This window comes from Talaromyces stipitatus, genomic scaffold, assembly GCF_000003125.1.
Source record: "Talaromyces stipitatus ATCC 10500 scf_1105507295541 genomic scaffold, whole genome shotgun sequence".
Classification (NCBI taxonomy): domain Eukaryota; kingdom Fungi; phylum Ascomycota; class Eurotiomycetes; order Eurotiales; family Trichocomaceae; genus Talaromyces; species Talaromyces stipitatus.
The window spans coordinates 4,094,272-4,111,467 of NW_002990115.1; the positions used below are offsets into that span (position 1 = coordinate 4,094,272).

Below are 17,196 nucleotides of genomic sequence, written 5' to 3' on the forward strand. Positions count from 1 at the left end.
AGGGTTGAATAGATGGTGGACCTGACTCGTCAAACAATTCTGGATTTGGAGAGGTAGTACAAAATTTGGCCGAAGCATAAGTGATAAACTGTTTGACCGCCAATTGGGAGTTGCGATCGCATGAAGCCACACCGAAAGTCTTGGAGAATTCACAGTGCATCAGCAGAAAAACGTGGTTTTGACATTCAGACCCGCAAGGTCCCGTGCGGGTAAGCTGATGGATGAATCAGACGCATGAACTATGTACCTTTGCACTGGTAACCATGATTTCTTTGTACGAGTCAAGATGACTCCCAAGTCATAAATCAACTCATGTCTCGATTCTTCCACCAGGAGATACATACGCGCTTCAACTCGGACAAGTTTGACTCAACTATCCGAGACCGAGGAGCCCAAGCGGTAACTAGTACAATTCCCCCACCTCGCGTAATCCTTTTGATGACTCATGGTACGTATGTAGTGTTTCTTAAGTTGTGACAACGATGATCTTTCACACACTATCAATTGCTGTGTCTGCATGGATGAGGAGGAGACTCGCTCCCGCCTCCGGGCTTCGAATTTGGGTAACTCGCTATTCCGTACGGATAATCAGCAGTCATGCATCTGGTATGAAGCTATCCATACACTTCTTTTTTTGCCTGTCTTTTTTTGAATACTTATCATCTCTTTGTTAGAACGCTCCCCTGAAAAGGTTCTTTTTTGTTTTCTTTGTTCCATCACAATGCCAGATTTAGAATTGTTCCCAGTAAGTTACGGAGTACGTACTATGCCATTTCCACGTGGCTGTGGGCTCCTATTTACCCTTTTGTCGACCTGCATCTCGTAATGTCTTCGCGTGTATTATTACATACCATAGACCAGAATTTATGTTAGGCTGTAGCCTGTAACTTACACACAAACTCCGTACTGATTCAATCTATTCCAATCTCGATTGCTCTCCTCCGCAAGAAATATAGACCAATCACAAAACCAGAAAGCGCAAAATACGGTTTGATTTTACTCAAAGCGGAAAAATATCCTTGACTTATCCATCCAATCATACCTCGACGAATAAATTGATACGAAAGGGATGTTTAACTTTTGCCATGCCGAGAGCACGTGCAGCCCAAGATGGGTCTCTTAGGCCGATTTAGCTGAACTTTGCAATTTATAAATTTTCGAGCCATGGAAGCTTCTTCTCATTTTTGCAAGGAGGTTTAAGGTTTATCAGTATGTAAGGTAAAAAATAAGAATGGAAAGTTGAAACTCAATTCGGTTGTATTTTACCATGGCTCCGAGCATCCGAATAATCTGAGAGCTGGGAGCATCATCTTTTCGATCTGTTGATGCATAACGTAGCTAAGACTTACGTGCATAGAACGTGTCAAGATGGACACGCCTTGCTTCGTATTGATGCGTCGTACAGAGAAACGCTCTGTTTAGAATGGAAATAGCATTTGAGATGCTAGATGGGGGAAAAAGCACGGAGTATATAACAAGACTCGATATAATTCACCAACCACGTTCCCATCATCCCGGAATGTTGATGCCTTGACAGAATCACGAGAATTTTTGATTTGTTGATAGTGATACATCGAATAACATGCCTCGCGGACAGCCACATGCGCAGCCTTGTCGATCAATAATTCGCCCCTACCACTAGGATTGTTGTACCACGGTTAACAGCATCAATTAGAAAAGAGACATGTTGAAAACAGCTAATATTTTCAATATTGTGCAATGGGTCTTGGAGACTACAGATACTCACGTTGCCATGCATAAAAGAGTACGTATGCTTCCTCTTGGCCACAGACGAATATTCTCCTCCGCTCGGTCATGCATCGGATTGTTCGCAGTAGTCGACAAATGGGGGATGAACCGGATAGTTAGCTTGCGCCTAAACTGACAAGCGGTCATGACGAGTCTCTTTTTGTGATGATATAGCCGTCTTAAAGCTGGTTGAGATTGTAATTGTCTTCGTGTGGGAATTGAAGAAATTCCAAAACGGGACGGGCATTCCTCTTTCCTCTCAGTACATATCAACGGGGTAGTTATGGCCGAATTGATACAATACATCCGATAATTATGAATCATCCTCGGTCACAACTTTTCGCAGAGTCGAGCCTCCGTCACATACTCGTGGCATAAGCCGAACATTATTACTTTGATTGCTCGATTCTCACATGCCTGTGCCCCAGTGATCTTCATAGGGCGGCTGCTTTTTGGGTCGGCACACAGGCCTAGCCCTGCCGTTTTGGGGATAGTCTGTCCTACTCTTCAGTCCCACGTTGTTTTTGGATGATAACGCTGTAATCGTAATACTGTAAGTTTCGTTCCTCGTATCTTTTACCATATTCTCCCAAAGCGGAATGTCCTCTGAATAAATGGAAGCTGGAGCCGTAGTTACGGATAAGATTCCCTCCATGAGAAAGTCAAATTGTTCCATTAGATAGCACTTCCCACTTACCTCCTGGAATACTCGTGCAGAATACTCGTAAGGATCTGGTATTCTGTGCTCACTGTGAATGGAGTACAGGGTGCCTACTCTCGTGGCTGGTACTCGCGTGCTAAAGCAAACAATAACCCTGTATGCAGATAGTTATACACTAGCCCGATTCAGTTACTATGCAGCATGGCAGGCCCACTAGCAAGGGAACATACGGAGACTGTAAGTTACTAGGTACAAGATCCTAATACGGTAATTACTTGCAGTTAAATACACGCATGGCATTCTGTATGTAATAGCGGCGCAGACCCGCTGAGGAGTCTTATCCATGCCGATTGTAACTCTTCTTACTGTAAAATTACAGCGATTGCCTCATCGCAATATCTTTTCTTCATTTCCCTCCCTTACTCTTCCCCATCCCACCCCTGTACCTGATTTTCTTCTTGTCTCTGCTTAAAACCTTCCGTCGATCTTCTCGTTTTAAGTCACACCCACAAATATAACTCAAGTCCTCCTGACCTGGGTTCAATGACTGAGATATCTGCTGGTAATTCGCTTCCATCAGATCTGTTCACTCTACCATACACCACTGCGCACCCACCTGACTCCCGCGCAGCAGACGATCACAACCACCCCTCATCCGCCGCTCCCCCTCCCGCCGCTGCAACAACAGCCACCGGCTCCATCTCCAAAGGCAATCGCAGGTCGCTTGCCGGTTTTGCTTTGGAAAAGACGTCAAACGTGCTCGCGAACCTCACCACCTCTTTGGCAACTATCTCGACTCCTGCCCTGCGGACGAGTACTTCCCACGGGAGCCTGTCAAGACACTCGCACAAGTACTCTCAGGTTGGTAGTGCTTCGCTCTCGCCCGATCGAGAGTCAAGCAACGAGGAGATACCAACCCTGCCTCTTGTTAAATCCCCAACATCTGGTCTCAGTCGCCGTGGCACAGTGCGGCTGATACCACAAGAGCCACTCCGTCTGGATAATTTGCAAAACAAGATGCATCAAACGTCGTCAAGGTTACTCCGCATGACGGAGGATGAGCGTCCTTTTACAAAAGTATGTTTGTAGACATCCTAGCTGGTGAGATCGATGTGCTAATTTGTACAGGACTTTAACGATCTGTTTGCTACTCTAATGGTGAGCTTAAAGTTGGATACTCATCGTGTGCGCTTCACTAGATTTGAGCATACTTTTACATCCGATGAAGCAATCAACAATCTGGGGTCGTTGAAATTCTCACAGTCAAATCGCATGCCCGACCCCAAGGACCCATCACGTATTGTCACAACGACAACAACGACTACTTTCTCAATGGCAAAGGAGATGGCTCGATCTGTATGCCAGCGATTCGCGGATGCACGCTTCATTGAGTCGGTGGATGGACGAGGCAATACTTTCTTTCCCATGAAGGGCGGTCTATATCAACTAACTCCCAAGGGAATCAACATTTTGCAACGTTTTTGCCAGCGAAATGGTATTACTGCCAGGCATGTTATGGAAGTCTTGGAATCTCCACGTAATACCATGCAGCTAGTTAACTTGGAACGTGATTCTGAAACCGATAAGCTGTCAACAGATCGTGCAACTATTGAGGTTATTTTCCGCCGCTTTGCCGGTCAAGACGGTCCTAACATCAAGACCTCCACTTCTACCTCAGACTCCGACTCACTCAGTGATTATTCTAATGGTCTCGTTGGTGTCAAGATGGCAAAAGAGAGGAAAATCGCTGATAAGTTCTTCGCCAATACTTTCACCGGAAAAGCTGCTGTAGACTGGCTCATGGATTGTTCAACCACCAATGACCGTCGGGAAACATGCTTGATCGCTGCTTTGTTCATCAAACATGGTCTTATCACCTCCGTTCAAGAAGATCGGCCCTATGCTGCACAAGACCCCACTGCTGTCGATTTCCAGCCCACCAAACATGCTATTTACACTGTAACTGAGCATGGACAACGTGTTTGTGGATGGATCGCCCGTGATAAGACTAATTCCTCACAATATGACGGCCGAGGAGCGCGCGATTCCAACAATGCCCGTCTCAACCACATTTTGCACGATGCCGCTCTACGCCTGTTGTTCCGGGAATTCCTTCGCTATTCCTTGTGCGAGGAAAACTTGACTTTCTACCTGGATGTTTCAGAGTTTACTTCGCACTACCACAGACTGGAGAAATCCGGTGCTTTGAACAAGATCGAAACCGTCCGAGAAACCCTTGCGGCCGCCTACGGTCTCTATAATGCTTTCTTGGCACCTGGATCACCCTGTGAATTGAACATTGAGCATGGCCTTCGAAACAGTCTCGCTAGCCGCATGACGAAGGCCGTTGGAGATGATGAATCCATGCTCAAAAGCCTTCAGGAAGTGGTCGATCTGTTTGAGTTGGCCCAGACTTCCGTCTTCAAGCTGATGTCAAGTGTAAGTCTTCCTCTTAACTCTATCCCTATTCAGTTGCTAACTCTCGATTCAGGACTCTGTCCCCAAATTCGTCCGCGATCCCAAGTACTCGGTTGTCCTTCAAGAACACGAGTTTGACCTCGGAACAAGCGGCCGCTCATATTCACCGACATCTGCACCAGTTCCCGAACGATCCCTGAGCCGATCCGTGCGGACTTGAAACCTTTGATTCTTCCTGCGGAAACATTTCGACTCTCTGATCATTTCACGTCTTCCAGCCACCATTTGTTATTTACAGCGATAATTCGATAGACATGGTTGAACGATTATTCTTAATTCCATCTGGAAAATCTCTGCTTATCATCGGAGTGCTTTCCAAAAGAGTTACGATTTTCTTTTATTTCTATGGGTTACACGATAGACGTGGGGAGGAGAACACTGGTTATATCCTTTTCTTTTCGTGTATTTCTTCTGTTTTTGCGGGGACTCGATCGAGAGTCGGTATACGGAAATACCTGCATATTTTTCTTTATCATCTCTCCCGTGAAGCATTAAATGGGCGTTGTCGTTGCGCATATCGGTCTGCGGGGTTTGCTACCATTTTGATATCAAATTTGCACATTATGCATGTGGTTATTTTTCTTGTTGCATCATACCGAAAGCATTGTTCTTCCTCTTTACATCATTCTCGATACACAAGTGTATAGTGGGAGGCTGGTTCTGATTCATTTCATTGTCTTCATTGTTCACCACAAAGAATTTTCGTTTGTCTCGTCAATCTCTAATACTTCATGTACTCGCATGGTTTGTCATGTATAAGTATATCCCAATGATAATATCATGAGCATGGACATGAGTCATTGATGAAAACGTTCCTAAGATCCTCAAGAATATCTAGAGTAATTATTCTCGTCTTCTCCCTTGATATCTTCGTCGGAAATCATTGCTAGTGGAAGCAAGGTCACGTGACTCACCGCCCGGAAACCTGCCCAATAGATCCCCGAGAGCGCAATAACCTAACCCTCCAACAAGATGAATCCACCACGATTTCACAAGTGAGTTGCTTTCCACGACCCTGCTCGCATCTCACTCAAAGGGCAGAGAGGTGTTTACGCGCCATCAGACAAAAGCGCAAACATGGCGACCGATCCTCTTCTTTCCGACCCTTTGCTGTCCTTGCGACGAGCAATCGCAGCTCAAGCTCTCCCAACCCCGACAACATCCTCAGACGTCTCCAACGCAGCAGACAACCTGACAGACGACCTCGCAAAAGCCAATCACCTGTACTTCACTCACCCAGTCCCGTATACACTTCCTCTCAACACATTAACGCGTTTCGTCTCCACCGCAAATAACGATACCCGAGTCGATTTGCGTAGTATCTTCTTTGCATGGCAGAAAAAGGATGTCGCTATTCCAGAGTACATTGCATCAGCGCAGGAGGTTAATGAGGCGTTGAAACAGAAGAAGGAGAAGGAAGGTGGGCAGGAGGAACAGGTGCTGAATTTGGTTTTTGTTGAGCGCTTGGATTTGATTACTTGGCTTGAAGGGGCTTCGGATGATAGTGAATACATTAGGCCGTTGGAAGGGGCTGCTGCTGCTGCCGCTGCCGCTGCTGATGTGACTGCTCCGGCTGTGGCAGCTGATGCTGTGACTGCAGCAGCGCCTAAGACGACTGTACCAGCGGCAGCAGGACCAGGTGCGAGACCGACTAAAGTGATTGATCCTCAGTTACAAGAGATTTACAATGGTGAGCGGAAGTTGGGTGATCGAAATACTGTCCTGCGTGGTATAAAGCCGACGGTATGTATTTCCCTTGGCTTTTTCAGGTATCAACTAACGAGTCTGTCGATAGGACTTTTCGCATATTCGCAAAACTGCAGAGATCTTCCTTGGTCGCAACCGCGGCTCGCGCGGTCAATATCCACCTGGAAGCAACAAGGGCCCTTCAGGCAAAGGAGGCATCGTTGTTCCAGCTCCATCAGCTGGACTTGCACTTCCTAAAAAGCCCGGCCCTTCATCAGGAAGCTCACGACGTCCCGATCCTATCATCCTCCTCTCTCCCTCCGCCTCATCACCTATCCGCCTCTCTAACATCAAGACATTCCTTCAAGATGGTGTCTTTGTTCCCCCCAACCATCCCACACTAGCCTCTCACACAACCTCAAACATGCAAATCATCACTCGCCAAACCCGTATCGGAATCGCATCAGGCAGCCAAGGCGGCAGCGGTGGTGCTGGCGGCGCCGCCCAAACCAGCAAAAGACCAACCCGCTTCATCCTGGCCGACAGCACAGCAAACTTCAAACCGGACTACTGGCAACGACTCGTCGCCGTCTTCACAACGGGTCAGGCGTGGCAATTCAAAACATACAAATGGTCCAATCCACCTGAACTCTTTAGACATGCTGCGGGTATCTACGTCGGCATGGCAGGAGAACACGTCCCGAATCAGATTAAAGATTGGGGTCGTGGCGTGAGCACTTTCACCCTTGCTCGTTGGGACGATAAGAAGGGTGTTGACGGTGCTGGACGGTGGTTGGATAGGGAGATTGTTGAACATATTTGGGACGTTATTGAGAATAATATGAAGGCTAAAGGGTGGACGAAGTGATTCTCTACCCTTCGCTTTCACTCGCCTATTTTATTTCTCGACCTGTATTTTGATTTATTATTTTTTTTTTCATCTATTTTTTATGCTTTGGAGCGAGGGTATGCTGAAATCATTTGCAATGCATTCAGTGGATTATTTTTTTTACGATGAGACATTTAGACGGGTTGATCCTCTGAACCGTGCGAGATACCGAATTAATTGAAATATCTGATCAACACCGTTTCCTTTTTTCGTTTCTTTCATCAGCAGACAGACCTACGAATATCATTACCGGGTGTCAGATCTGGTCTCATATCAGAGGCGAATGAGGGGGAAGGTGAGATTCCATGAAGTCAGAGAAAACTGAGGAAGAGATGAGTTGAATGAAGAGAAAGACTGATATGAGCGGAGGATATGGTAGGGAAACGCCCGGGTGCAAAAGAAGGCAAACAAGGCAAACGAAGCAATTGGGAATTTCTCATAATAGACTGAGAGAAAGGAAATGGCAATAAGAGAGTGCCGCCCTGTTGGATCTTTCACTTTCTGCTCTCCATTTCGACAAATAATTCTCCAAGCCATGGCTATTGAGATTTGGGTGGCAAAGTTGTATTGTTCAGCGAGAAGTGGAATGGCTGGCAACGATAGAGCGATGCGACACTCAGCTCTGCAAGTGGCCCGTACACCATCAGGCTTTTTCCCAAAGTCTTTTAATGATTCAATTTGATATTCATGCTCTACTATTTTTCAGGACCTCTACCCTCATCGAGAAAGCTGTCAAGACAGCTGTGAGCAAGGCTCTTGCGAAAGTTGATGATTTCATTGACAGAGCTACCACAAGAGTTGATGAAGCTATCGAGAAAGCCTGCAATCAACTACCCAAGAACTCGATACTGTCGTTCAAAACTCTTTCGATGAAGCTTTCACAATTCTCTGAGCGTCTCAATGAGCTTCAATCATCCATTCCAGCGGAATGAACCCAACAAGGAGCTGTGAACGGTGAAAGTGCGGACCCTGCAGTGGAGACTATGATTGATGAGCCTGAAGAGTTCCCCCAAGAGACTGTGAAGATGGAAGAATCAGATGAAGATTCTATGGATATTGGACAGAGTCAATGCAGGATACCGAAGAAGACGACAACGCCCTCGGAGCCTCAGATTTTTCGTGGCGCATTAACTATGTCCATCCATTGCCAAATTCAACCTACTAGCAGCGACCGATGATTCTCTCTATCGTGCCTGCAGTAAACGTGCCGAGCATAAAAGTCGATATTGTCACTGGGTATGTACTACTGGGGCTGGTGATTCGCTCGCCTTCCACAATGTAGCGACTGGCAAGTGCTCGAGTGTCGGTTCAGTACAATCACACAGGGGACTACCTTTTTTGAGAATAACATATATTCTGTCTGTCTTTTCTTAGGCGGACTCCAGGCGTGGAAAAGCAGCAACAGACACTCTCATCGCTGGGTACCCAGGCTCCATCCGTACGAATCCCTGGCCAGGTCCAGATTCCAGATATGGGATCGGAGCGTATAGCACTGACGGCGCATTCAAGTATATAACCGTCGACGACAATCCGCGGCTAATGCCTCTACAACGTATTGATGCTGTTATCGATAAGAGACGCGGAACTGTCAAAGAAAGCTGTCGCTGGGAATGCATTGAAGCAGATGGATGACTCCATTTCGCCATGAGCTCACTCAGGAGTACTTGGCTGTCGACACTAGCGGGGCAAACGAACCTGGGAGCTTCCCTTTGTGCCTATCTGACAGGATCGAAATGCAAACCAGGTTTTGGCTACGATCGCCTCTGAGCTTAATCTTTCCTTTGATGATGCAAGTCCCTGTTGGCGACCAGTTGCTTGCGGTGAGACCTGTGATGGCTGGAGAAGAGATTCACTTGGAATCCAAAAACTTTCTCAGAGTGGTATGCGTCGGCTGTCTACATAGAATAACTCATCAGCCGTCGCGCGAAGATACCAAGTAAAGCGAGAAAAGGAAACCTCTATCATGGACATGAATCAATTCACGCAAGTCCTGTATGTAGAACAGATTAGTCTATAATCGAACCAATGGTAAATCTCCTCGGAGACATCCTTACTCCAATGATCCTTAGTTCCCTCCTATAGTCGAGGTGGATATAAACTTATATTGCTTCCACCTAAGACAGAGGTCACCTCATAACTTTAAGAGTATTGGATTGCCAAAAAGAATCCAGGTATGAAAAGAAAAGTTAAGAGATTGGTATACAATCCGTCTCTACCTACCTCGCCAAGCCTAATCCGACAATGTTTACTCAAGTCAAGCGCAGTAAAGTAAAATCAAATAAGATAAGATTCGTTTCCATCACAGTAAGGAAAACTCTCACAATTAAGAAAGAAAAGAACAAAGTTCAGAAGAGAAGAGAAGTGAAGAAGCAAAATGGGTGAAACAAATTTTGTCTGCCACAATTCAATACGCCTTCGCGCCTCCCTTGCCCTGAATCCCGCCATCACAATAAGAACCCTTTTTTTCGCGAAAAAAAGACTCGTTATCATAATCAGACAAAAACAGAAGAAAACGCCGTGATACCCGTACACCCCTTTCATTAACAATATCAAAGTAATAGCATTTCAATGAAGTGAAGAACAAGCAAAACAGAAAAGCAACAAATCTAGGGTATCATGTCGTCGGCGGGACTTTGCTGTCATCCTGCATTCCAAGGGAAGAAACATAAGGAGGAAAGAGTGGGGGTTTGCTAGGGGCATCCTTCATCGTAATATCTGCATCGGTTGGGGAGGATTCGTTCTTGATCGTCTCCCTTCCAGATACCGGTTGAGGTTGTGTCCAAGCTTCGCCATCTGTCGACAGCGGCGGCGTAGAAGACTGAACGGAAGATGTTGGTTTGCTAGGTGGTGCAGGGCTTGATGCTGTTGTCGCTTGAGCTTGACTCTTCTCGGTAGTCGGTGTTGTCATCGTGCCTCTGCTAGCCAAATAATCGCCTAAGCTCATCTTCTTCTTGACTGGACTAGGGGCTGTCATGCTGCCACCCGGTGTCTGAGCTGGTTGCGCGAAAGGATCTGACGGTGACTGGAGAGAACCCGGCGTGGCCGCACCCGGTGTAGGTGTGGCAGGCACTGCGAAGTGATTGGCAGGTAGTTGAACATGAAGACCGCTGAACCGATTGGTGATAGGCGACATCCCAGGAATGAGGGTATTGTGTGCCGCTGTCGACGGCAAAGGCGGTTTTGCCATAACCTCAGATTTGAGAGAAATTGTGTCGCTTGCAGAATCTTTCATCTCTACATCTTCGCTATGTGAAGAAGGCGGTCGAACACCCGAGCCTTGAGACACAGACGATGGTGAAATAGCAGTATCTGTGCCAGTACTTCCTGCTGTTTCCTGACGCTTAATGGGCCACTGGACTTTTGCACTGTCTTCATGACAGCGTTTCAAAAGTCGCCGACTCAGAGGAGAAAATCCAATTGTCATAGGCCGTGTTTGGAGTGATTCATCGACGTAAGATGGACGTGAAAGAGGTGATCGAGGAACTGTGTGAATAGGATCGGATGCTTTGCGTGAAGTAGGCCGCGATCGACGATGATACGAGGCCAAAGCAGAGTCATCAGAAAGACGGTTGGTAGTCTCCACTTTCAAAGACTTGCCTGACGGGAGATTCGGATGGGCGGATGTTGCACTCCCTCGCTTCTTCTTACGCTGCCCGTGTTGATCGTGCTCGAGTTGCTCGAATTTCTTCTCCACTGCTGCGATCTTACGTCTATCTCGTGCCGACAATTCCGTATCTTGCAGGGCCCATTCAGGTGGCGGATGTGTCGGAGTCAAGTCACGGCTACGAGTATGTCCGCGCACAGAGCCAGAAGTTGACCGATTATCTGCATTGTCATCATCAACAGCTGCCTCACTACCGGCACGACTGGTAGTAGACCGACCAGCGCTAGTAGGTGAGGTAGCGGATTTGGATTTCGCTTTCTTCCGCTTACCATTCACTTGCTTCGAACTAGGATGACGACGGCGATCAACAGCAGCTAGTAGACATGACTGAGGCGCGGAGCAAGCGCAGCCGCCAAAATTGGCTAAAAGATTGCTCATGGAAATCGCTCGAGCTTCCTCTTGATCGCTGTCTCCAAGGAATTGACGGTCGTAATACCACATGGCGGTTACTTCGGAATCCGCGGGAATATCTTGATTTGCGACGAAACAGAAATGATACTCAACCTCATTAGTGATGTACGTCTTCAATGTAACATTAGGTCGACACGAACGACGCACATATCGGAGTATGGATCCTTCTTCGCGTGCATCAATGTAAATGGGAAGCTGAGGGTGGAAGAACACAAATGGTTGAGGGTGCCGGAGCTCAGGCCAACGATTAGCTGGATCAAGGCAATATTCTCGAAGTTCCCCGATTTTGCCCTTGACCTCACCGACAATTTGATCCTTGTGAACAGCGGTTTCGGTTTTGAGGATTTTCCAAGTGGGGTGGACACCATCAATCTCGAGATCCTTGTCAACGTTGGTATCTAACAATAGTTGCGGCCATTCGGAAGAATCCAAAACGTCTGCGTATGTGAAAATTTCTTGTGGTAGACGACCAGTACCAGCCCGTAAAAGCGCCGAAGGATCTTTGACCCAGGACCCCATGTCACCCAGTAAGTGAAGGTTCACCACCAAATTGCTCTTCATGTTAACGTAACCTCTATCATTATCGTACAAGTGTAGGAATTCGTGAGAGTAAAGAGGGATTTGCGGAGTAGAGGATGATTTCGTCGGACTCATTGAGGTGGCCACGGATCCCGAGCGCTTCCGAGAATCTGGCTGCAGCTTGGGAGGTACGTTGACCGAGTTCACCGATGCTGACGGCCTATGAGAAGATTTTGGTTTCTTAATAGTACCCAGTTGGTCCCTGGATGTAGAATCACTGCGATGATGTCCATTGACCAGTTCTTGATCTTTGTGATGTTTTTTCTTGTGGCTCTTTGACCCAGAGCGTTTAGCCTTCCGGTCACCGCTATCATTTTGCTCCCGTAATCGACGCTGTCGCTCAGTCGCCCGTTTTCCGTCCAAGTAGAGTGGTGAAGGTGAACAGTCTGTACAAAAGTGTTCGTCTGGCACCTCCTGGCCATGGTAGTAACATTCTATGTGTTGCCATGTTTCACACTTTTCGCAGAAGACAGTGTTACCATCGTCATCCTCAAAGGCACAGATGCACTTGATGGTGTAAGGTTCTTCGTCTTCCAGAGGGACGGAATCAGAGATGGCGCTATTTGGCGCCGGGGAGTGGATGGGCGCAGTGACCGGATACGAATCTCCGGTCGAATGCGTTGTTGCGAGCAAGGAGGTATCTGTCATAATCCGACAGATGACCCCCTTTACCTCAACAGGTGATGGTAGAAGTTCCTCAGCACCCAGCTTGATGGCTTACTTCCTCAACGTGCATATCAAACGCCGCTGAGGTGCCGTTGTCGGTGGTTTGGTCGAGTCGCGTGAGGCGAATCGTCTAGATGACTGTACACAGATCCTAGAAGAGACGGCAAGAGGACACGTAGAGCTTCGATCCGTTTCTTCGGCACGTACGACAGCAAGGACACGTTCAAGTTTCAATAAATCACGATGAAAGGTAATGATTTCACGTCGAAAAAAATTTCAGTTAGGACGGTCCGGTAAGGTGATCGAGGGGTGCAGCGAGACAAGACGACGATAAAAGTACAGTATTCGAGGATGCGCGTTCGTCGTCAACGAGTTCGAGATTTGCGACCGTAAGCGAGTTGCGAATCGAGTCCAGAAAGGCGACCGAGAATAATGAAAGAGACGACGCGCATCAGGTGGAAGACACGGGAAAATAGGTGGAATCTGCCAAAAATTCGAGGTGTCACAGCTAACAAAGTCGAATCGAAAGTCGAGAAAGCGCGAGGACGAAGAGGTCGAAGGAGGTGGTCAAGAAGAGAAAATACGGTCGGAGAAACGAATAAAAGAATTATTCGAATAAGAAGAAGCAAAGAGGAAGAGAGTCGGATAAGGTGGATGGAAGAGATTGACTGAGGGAAAGAAGTCAAGTGAGGATTGAAGAAGGAAGAGAAGGAGTGGACGAAGGGAAAGAGGAGCCTAAGGACTCCAGTTCTTCTGCTGAGAAGCGAAATGAGCGAAAGAGGAAAGGCGCGGTTTTGCCGGGCGAGGAAACTTGAAAGGGCACAGCAGGAGAAAAAAGGCGCCAGGTTGCCCTTCCTCGTAGGGCCACCATTGCGGGTTAATGAGTGACGAAAATCGACAAATAAAACAGAACACACAATCACATTGTAATATGTACTAAGAAGCAGCGCAAAAAGAAAGAAAAACGAAACATGGGGGAGAGAGACTCGAACACGAGCAGAGGAATGTCCTGACTCCTCACAAAAATTATTCGGTCCTCCGCGTCGCAAAGGAGGGCGGACCGGCCTTCTGAGTCACGGCAGAGCTGAGCGAGACCTTGGCTGTAAGGCAGACAGGATCAGGTTAGACATTATGCCGATTGCTCCGAGTAGCCAATCAGGGGGTGAAAATAAACGGGTCTCAATTGTGTATCAGCTGGTTGAGCCAATGAGCAGCCAGAGATAAAGTCCGTGCCCCACTTGGATCAGCTTTCTGCTGCCTCTTTCCGGTATGGCGCGGCAGCCGAGAGCTGGCTCAGGGTTAGTCAGCGTCGTGTCCAATCAAATGCTGAGTCAGCCGGCACTTTCGCTTGACCAGTGTAGCACTAACCTTTTTCAGACAGACACCACACGTGCCGTTGCTATCAGTCTATCAGATGACGAGAGACTGAGCAGTGACTGACACGGCGTAGACGGGAGAAGGAACGAGAAACGAGACAGAATGAGAGCCGGAGGAGTATCGATAGACCATCGATGAAGTCTGTGTATTCGTACCTGATAGCAAAAGCCGGTAGGACGCGTAGTCAAAGTGGGACATCCAACTTGATTGTCTCGACAAGCAGTGTCAGAACTCGAAGAAAGTAGCAAAATAAACGGTCAGGAACCAGATCAACCATCAGAAAAGAAGAAGAGAAAGAAGAAGAAGTAATAGACATGGTTAGTGGGTGCCAGGCAGCATCTAACCGTGCCAAGTCATGGCTTGTGGCCATGATGAATGACAACAACTGGGACAGCTGGGCAATCTGTGGAGGAGAAAAGTTTGATCGGGTAAGAAAAGAAAAGAAAAGAATCATCGAGTAATAAGTCACTTCTAGTCGTGATGAGGAAGGAAGGATGCCATCTGGTAAGCACGATATTATTCAGTGTGACACCGGTGACAAACCATGACCCCGTCCATAAACGGCCGGGAGACTGCAGAATTGGACTGTCTGAAGATAAGAGTGAATCAAACAGTGCAAGTAATAGAGGACAGAAAGGACTATTTAGGAAAAGAGGAACTAGAAACTTGCTTCCCCTGTAAGAGGCTTGATTTGTGTACCGGCATCTCAATAAATTGTGTGTACGCTGTGGACAGTGCACTCTCCCGTGTGAAATCGATAGTAGTGCAGTTTCGGGGAGGTGTGAAGATGAAAAGGGCAAACAAAAAACCATGCAAGGGATATAAATATACCAGGACTGTAGTGCACAAAGAAAATACTAAAGACAAGATGGTCAAAACAAGAAAAAAGTAAATCACTTGGATAGAAGAAATTGTTACTCGAGAAAAGAAGAAGGAATAGACCTAAGCTAATTCCCCGAGTTTGCCACAATTAGGCTCGCTTCGGCGGGAAGGACAGCGGCCCTCCCGTCACTGAACCCGTGGTCATGTCCCATCCATCCCTTAGAGCGCCGCCAATAGTATGCCTACTAAGTTTCGTATCTCAAGTGTAACAGTCTTGTCTCACTTGATTGGTATATACTCTATGCGGAAGTGTTCACTATTATCTAGATATCTTAAGGGTGGGCCATAGTATACGATCGACGACTAATAATTAAGGATTAAATTCCACTGCCTATTGTTACTGCCACAGGGTGGCTGAGATACATGACTGAATCACCGTACGTATCTTATTCTCAATGTTCAAAAACAAACAAACGGGTATCATAGCCCAAAGACAGGAACATTGCTCCAGCCTCACTATCAATCAACAAATGCCAAACTCCACCATGAATCCATGATAGTATTATACAGTTATGAATAATCATTCTCTGCTAGATATCGGTCAAGTTGGTGGTTCTCTGTCCAACGTCAGTAATCTCAGTATACACCGTCACCAAGGTACGCACTCATCTGTCATATCTGTCTCGGCAAATTCCAGCCATTCTCCTGTAAGCCCCTTTTTCCAGAACCGGACACTCCCATCATCGCCTGAAGATATCAAACAGTCACCTGGAAGAGTCAGTCGAGCCTTTCAGGTTGTTGCATATTGTAGCATACCTGCAAACGACCATTGTACCTGCCAAACGTCCAAATGACGACTATCAATACAAGCTACCTCCCGATACTCATGACGAAACGGTGTATCAACGTTCGCCGGACGAGGAGAAGCCGTTACGGGAGCTCGATTGGCCAGTGCAGAGCCAATCCCAGATTGTGCTGTTGCACGTTGAGAAGGTGACTGTGCCGAAAGATGTCCATTACGTTGATGGTGGTGGTTCCCGTGCGCTCCATTCCCCGAAAGCGATGTATAAACCTCAAAAATCCGAATAAATCCATCCTTGCAACCACTAGCGATGAGATCGTATCCCCGTACCGAGCCATTTGCCCATGAAATATCACGAACAAGACCACCGTGACCCGTCAATTCAATAGCATGATAGAAGCGCCGACTCGAATCAGTCCTATAAATCTTCACCGTATCCATCGCCGCGACGACCAACGACAAGCTTTTCCGATCACCGTCAGGTTTCAAAGAGTGCGTAGCATCGAATGAGTCATGATGGAACTGTACCCGGAAACTGGTCTCTTCTCCACGCCCTGGCGCGGTACACACTCTAAACTGGTCCAGGGCCTGCCACTCTCCGAGCGTATCCGGCATGACGGGCTCCATCACCATCAGATATCCGTCGCGGGTTATGACGGCCAACCATGTGTCTAGGTCCACATTTCGAAAGTCTAGTGAAACAAAGGGCACCCTGTGAGGAGCCGGCAAGCGGTATATCGACTTGAACCGCCGGCCCGAATTAGGTGGTTGCGTGACGTCTTCTTGCCATATTTTAAGACGCATATCCTCGCCTACACTGCCAATGTGCTGTCCAGTAAAAGGTCCATTCCAGGTGGCCTACACAAATCCCGTCAGTTTTCCTTGCAAGTATCTTTTCAGTCTGAAGCATTTTAACAACTCACGTCTCGAATCTCAGCATCATGCGCACGCCAAGTATCAGTCAACTGCCATTGTCCATCCTTTTGATCCCAAACCTTTAATCTATGATCTGAAGATCCTGTAACAATACGATTCCCATAAAAATTGAATTTTGTGACTGTGACCAAGTCGCGATGTCCGGACTCGAAGTCGGTGAAATTTGTGCCCATTCTGGCGCGTCTTTGTCTAAAAATCGAATTGTATATGCTCGTATCAATTCATGACAATCAATCCCGTATTGCTGATAATGGAATTTAATATCAATCTAGCGTGCTGCTCAATATTTCATAAATGTGGACGTGATTCAGACATTTACGCATTCTGCTTCGGGAAGGCGCTAACCGGGACTGCAAGATAATGCGCAATATCTGTCTTCTGATTGGCCATTGTAAGCTTCCGCATCTCCAAAGGCGGTGAGATAATCCTGGCAGAAAGACAATCAGATGAAGCCAGATTGTCATGAATCATTTCAC

At 47.1% G+C, this 17,196-nt stretch overlaps 6 protein-coding genes across 6 annotated transcripts, besides 2 other annotated features; 4 read left to right on the forward strand and 2 right to left on the reverse strand.

Moving 5' to 3' along the window:
- The first annotated feature begins 2,852 nt into the window (after positions 1 to 2,852).
- TSTA_038430 (developmental regulator FlbA) lies at positions 2,853 to 5,688 on the forward strand. The gene is made up of 3 exons (XM_002481026.1): positions 2,853 to 3,487; positions 3,539 to 4,849; positions 4,902 to 5,688. The coding sequence occupies exons 1-3, from the start codon at positions 2,954 to 2,956 to the stop codon at positions 5,046 to 5,048; spliced, it is 1,992 nt and encodes a 663-aa protein (XP_002481071.1). The 5' UTR covers positions 2,853 to 2,953; the 3' UTR covers positions 5,049 to 5,688.
- Positions 5,689 to 5,965: 277 nt separating this feature from the next.
- On the forward strand, positions 5,966 to 7,442 carry TSTA_038440 (Pol II transcription elongation factor subunit Cdc73, putative; the record flags this gene model as incomplete). The annotated part of the gene is made up of 2 exons (XM_002481027.1): positions 5,966 to 6,631; positions 6,684 to 7,442. The coding sequence occupies 2 exons, from the start codon at positions 5,966 to 5,968 to the stop codon at positions 7,440 to 7,442; spliced, it is 1,425 nt and encodes a 474-aa protein (XP_002481072.1).
- Positions 6,419 to 6,492: a microsatellite.
- A 556-nt stretch (positions 7,443 to 7,998) lies between the features above and the next one.
- On the forward strand, positions 7,999 to 8,395 carry TSTA_038450 (uncharacterized protein; the record flags this gene model as incomplete). Its single annotated transcript, XM_002481028.1, has 2 exons — positions 7,999 to 8,123; positions 8,170 to 8,395. 2 exons carry the CDS (start codon positions 7,999 to 8,001, stop codon positions 8,393 to 8,395), a joined length of 351 nt encoding a protein of 116 aa, XP_002481073.1.
- Positions 8,396 to 9,638: 1,243 nt separating this feature from the next.
- On the reverse strand, positions 9,639 to 12,765 carry TSTA_038460 (PHD finger and SET domain protein, putative; the record flags this gene model as incomplete). The annotated part of the gene is made up of 2 exons (XM_002481029.1): positions 9,639 to 12,551; positions 12,597 to 12,765. 2 exons carry the CDS (start codon positions 12,763 to 12,765, stop codon positions 10,078 to 10,080), a joined length of 2,643 nt encoding a protein of 880 aa, XP_002481074.1. The 3' UTR covers positions 9,639 to 10,077.
- Positions 12,766 to 13,551: 786 nt separating this feature from the next.
- On the forward strand, positions 13,552 to 14,708 carry TSTA_038470 (uncharacterized protein; the record flags this gene model as incomplete). Its single annotated transcript, XM_002481030.1, has 6 exons — positions 13,552 to 13,628; positions 13,731 to 13,959; positions 13,998 to 14,113; positions 14,234 to 14,401; positions 14,483 to 14,588; positions 14,646 to 14,708. 6 exons carry the CDS (start codon positions 13,552 to 13,554, stop codon positions 14,706 to 14,708), a joined length of 759 nt encoding a protein of 252 aa, XP_002481075.1.
- Positions 14,591 to 14,610: a microsatellite.
- An 875-nt stretch (positions 14,709 to 15,583) lies between the features above and the next one.
- Positions 15,584 to 17,029, reverse strand: TSTA_038480 (nuclear pore protein (SEH1), putative; the record flags this gene model as incomplete). Its single annotated transcript, XM_002481031.1, has 4 exons — positions 16,708 to 17,029; positions 15,799 to 16,642; positions 15,648 to 15,750; positions 15,584 to 15,599 (listed from the first exon to the last, which is right to left on the reverse strand). The coding sequence occupies exons 1-4, from the start codon at positions 16,891 to 16,893 to the stop codon at positions 15,584 to 15,586; spliced, it is 1,149 nt and encodes a 382-aa protein (XP_002481076.1). The 5' UTR covers positions 16,894 to 17,029.
- Positions 17,030 to 17,196: the final 167 nt, after the last annotated feature.

Excerpts from the sequence above, each read along its gene's own strand:
- TSTA_038430 (XM_002481026.1), top strand. The coding sequence starts at position 2,954 with ATGACTGAGATATCTGCTGGTAATTCGCTTCCATCAGATCTGTTCACT. Across the intron at positions 3,488-3,538 it reads ATGAGCGTCCTTTTACAAAA|GACTTTAACGATCTGTTTGC; the intron begins GTATGTTTGTAG and ends TAATTTGTACAG. Across the intron at positions 4,850-4,901 it reads TCTTCAAGCTGATGTCAAGT|GACTCTGTCCCCAAATTCGT; the intron begins GTAAGTCTTCCT and ends CTCTCGATTCAG.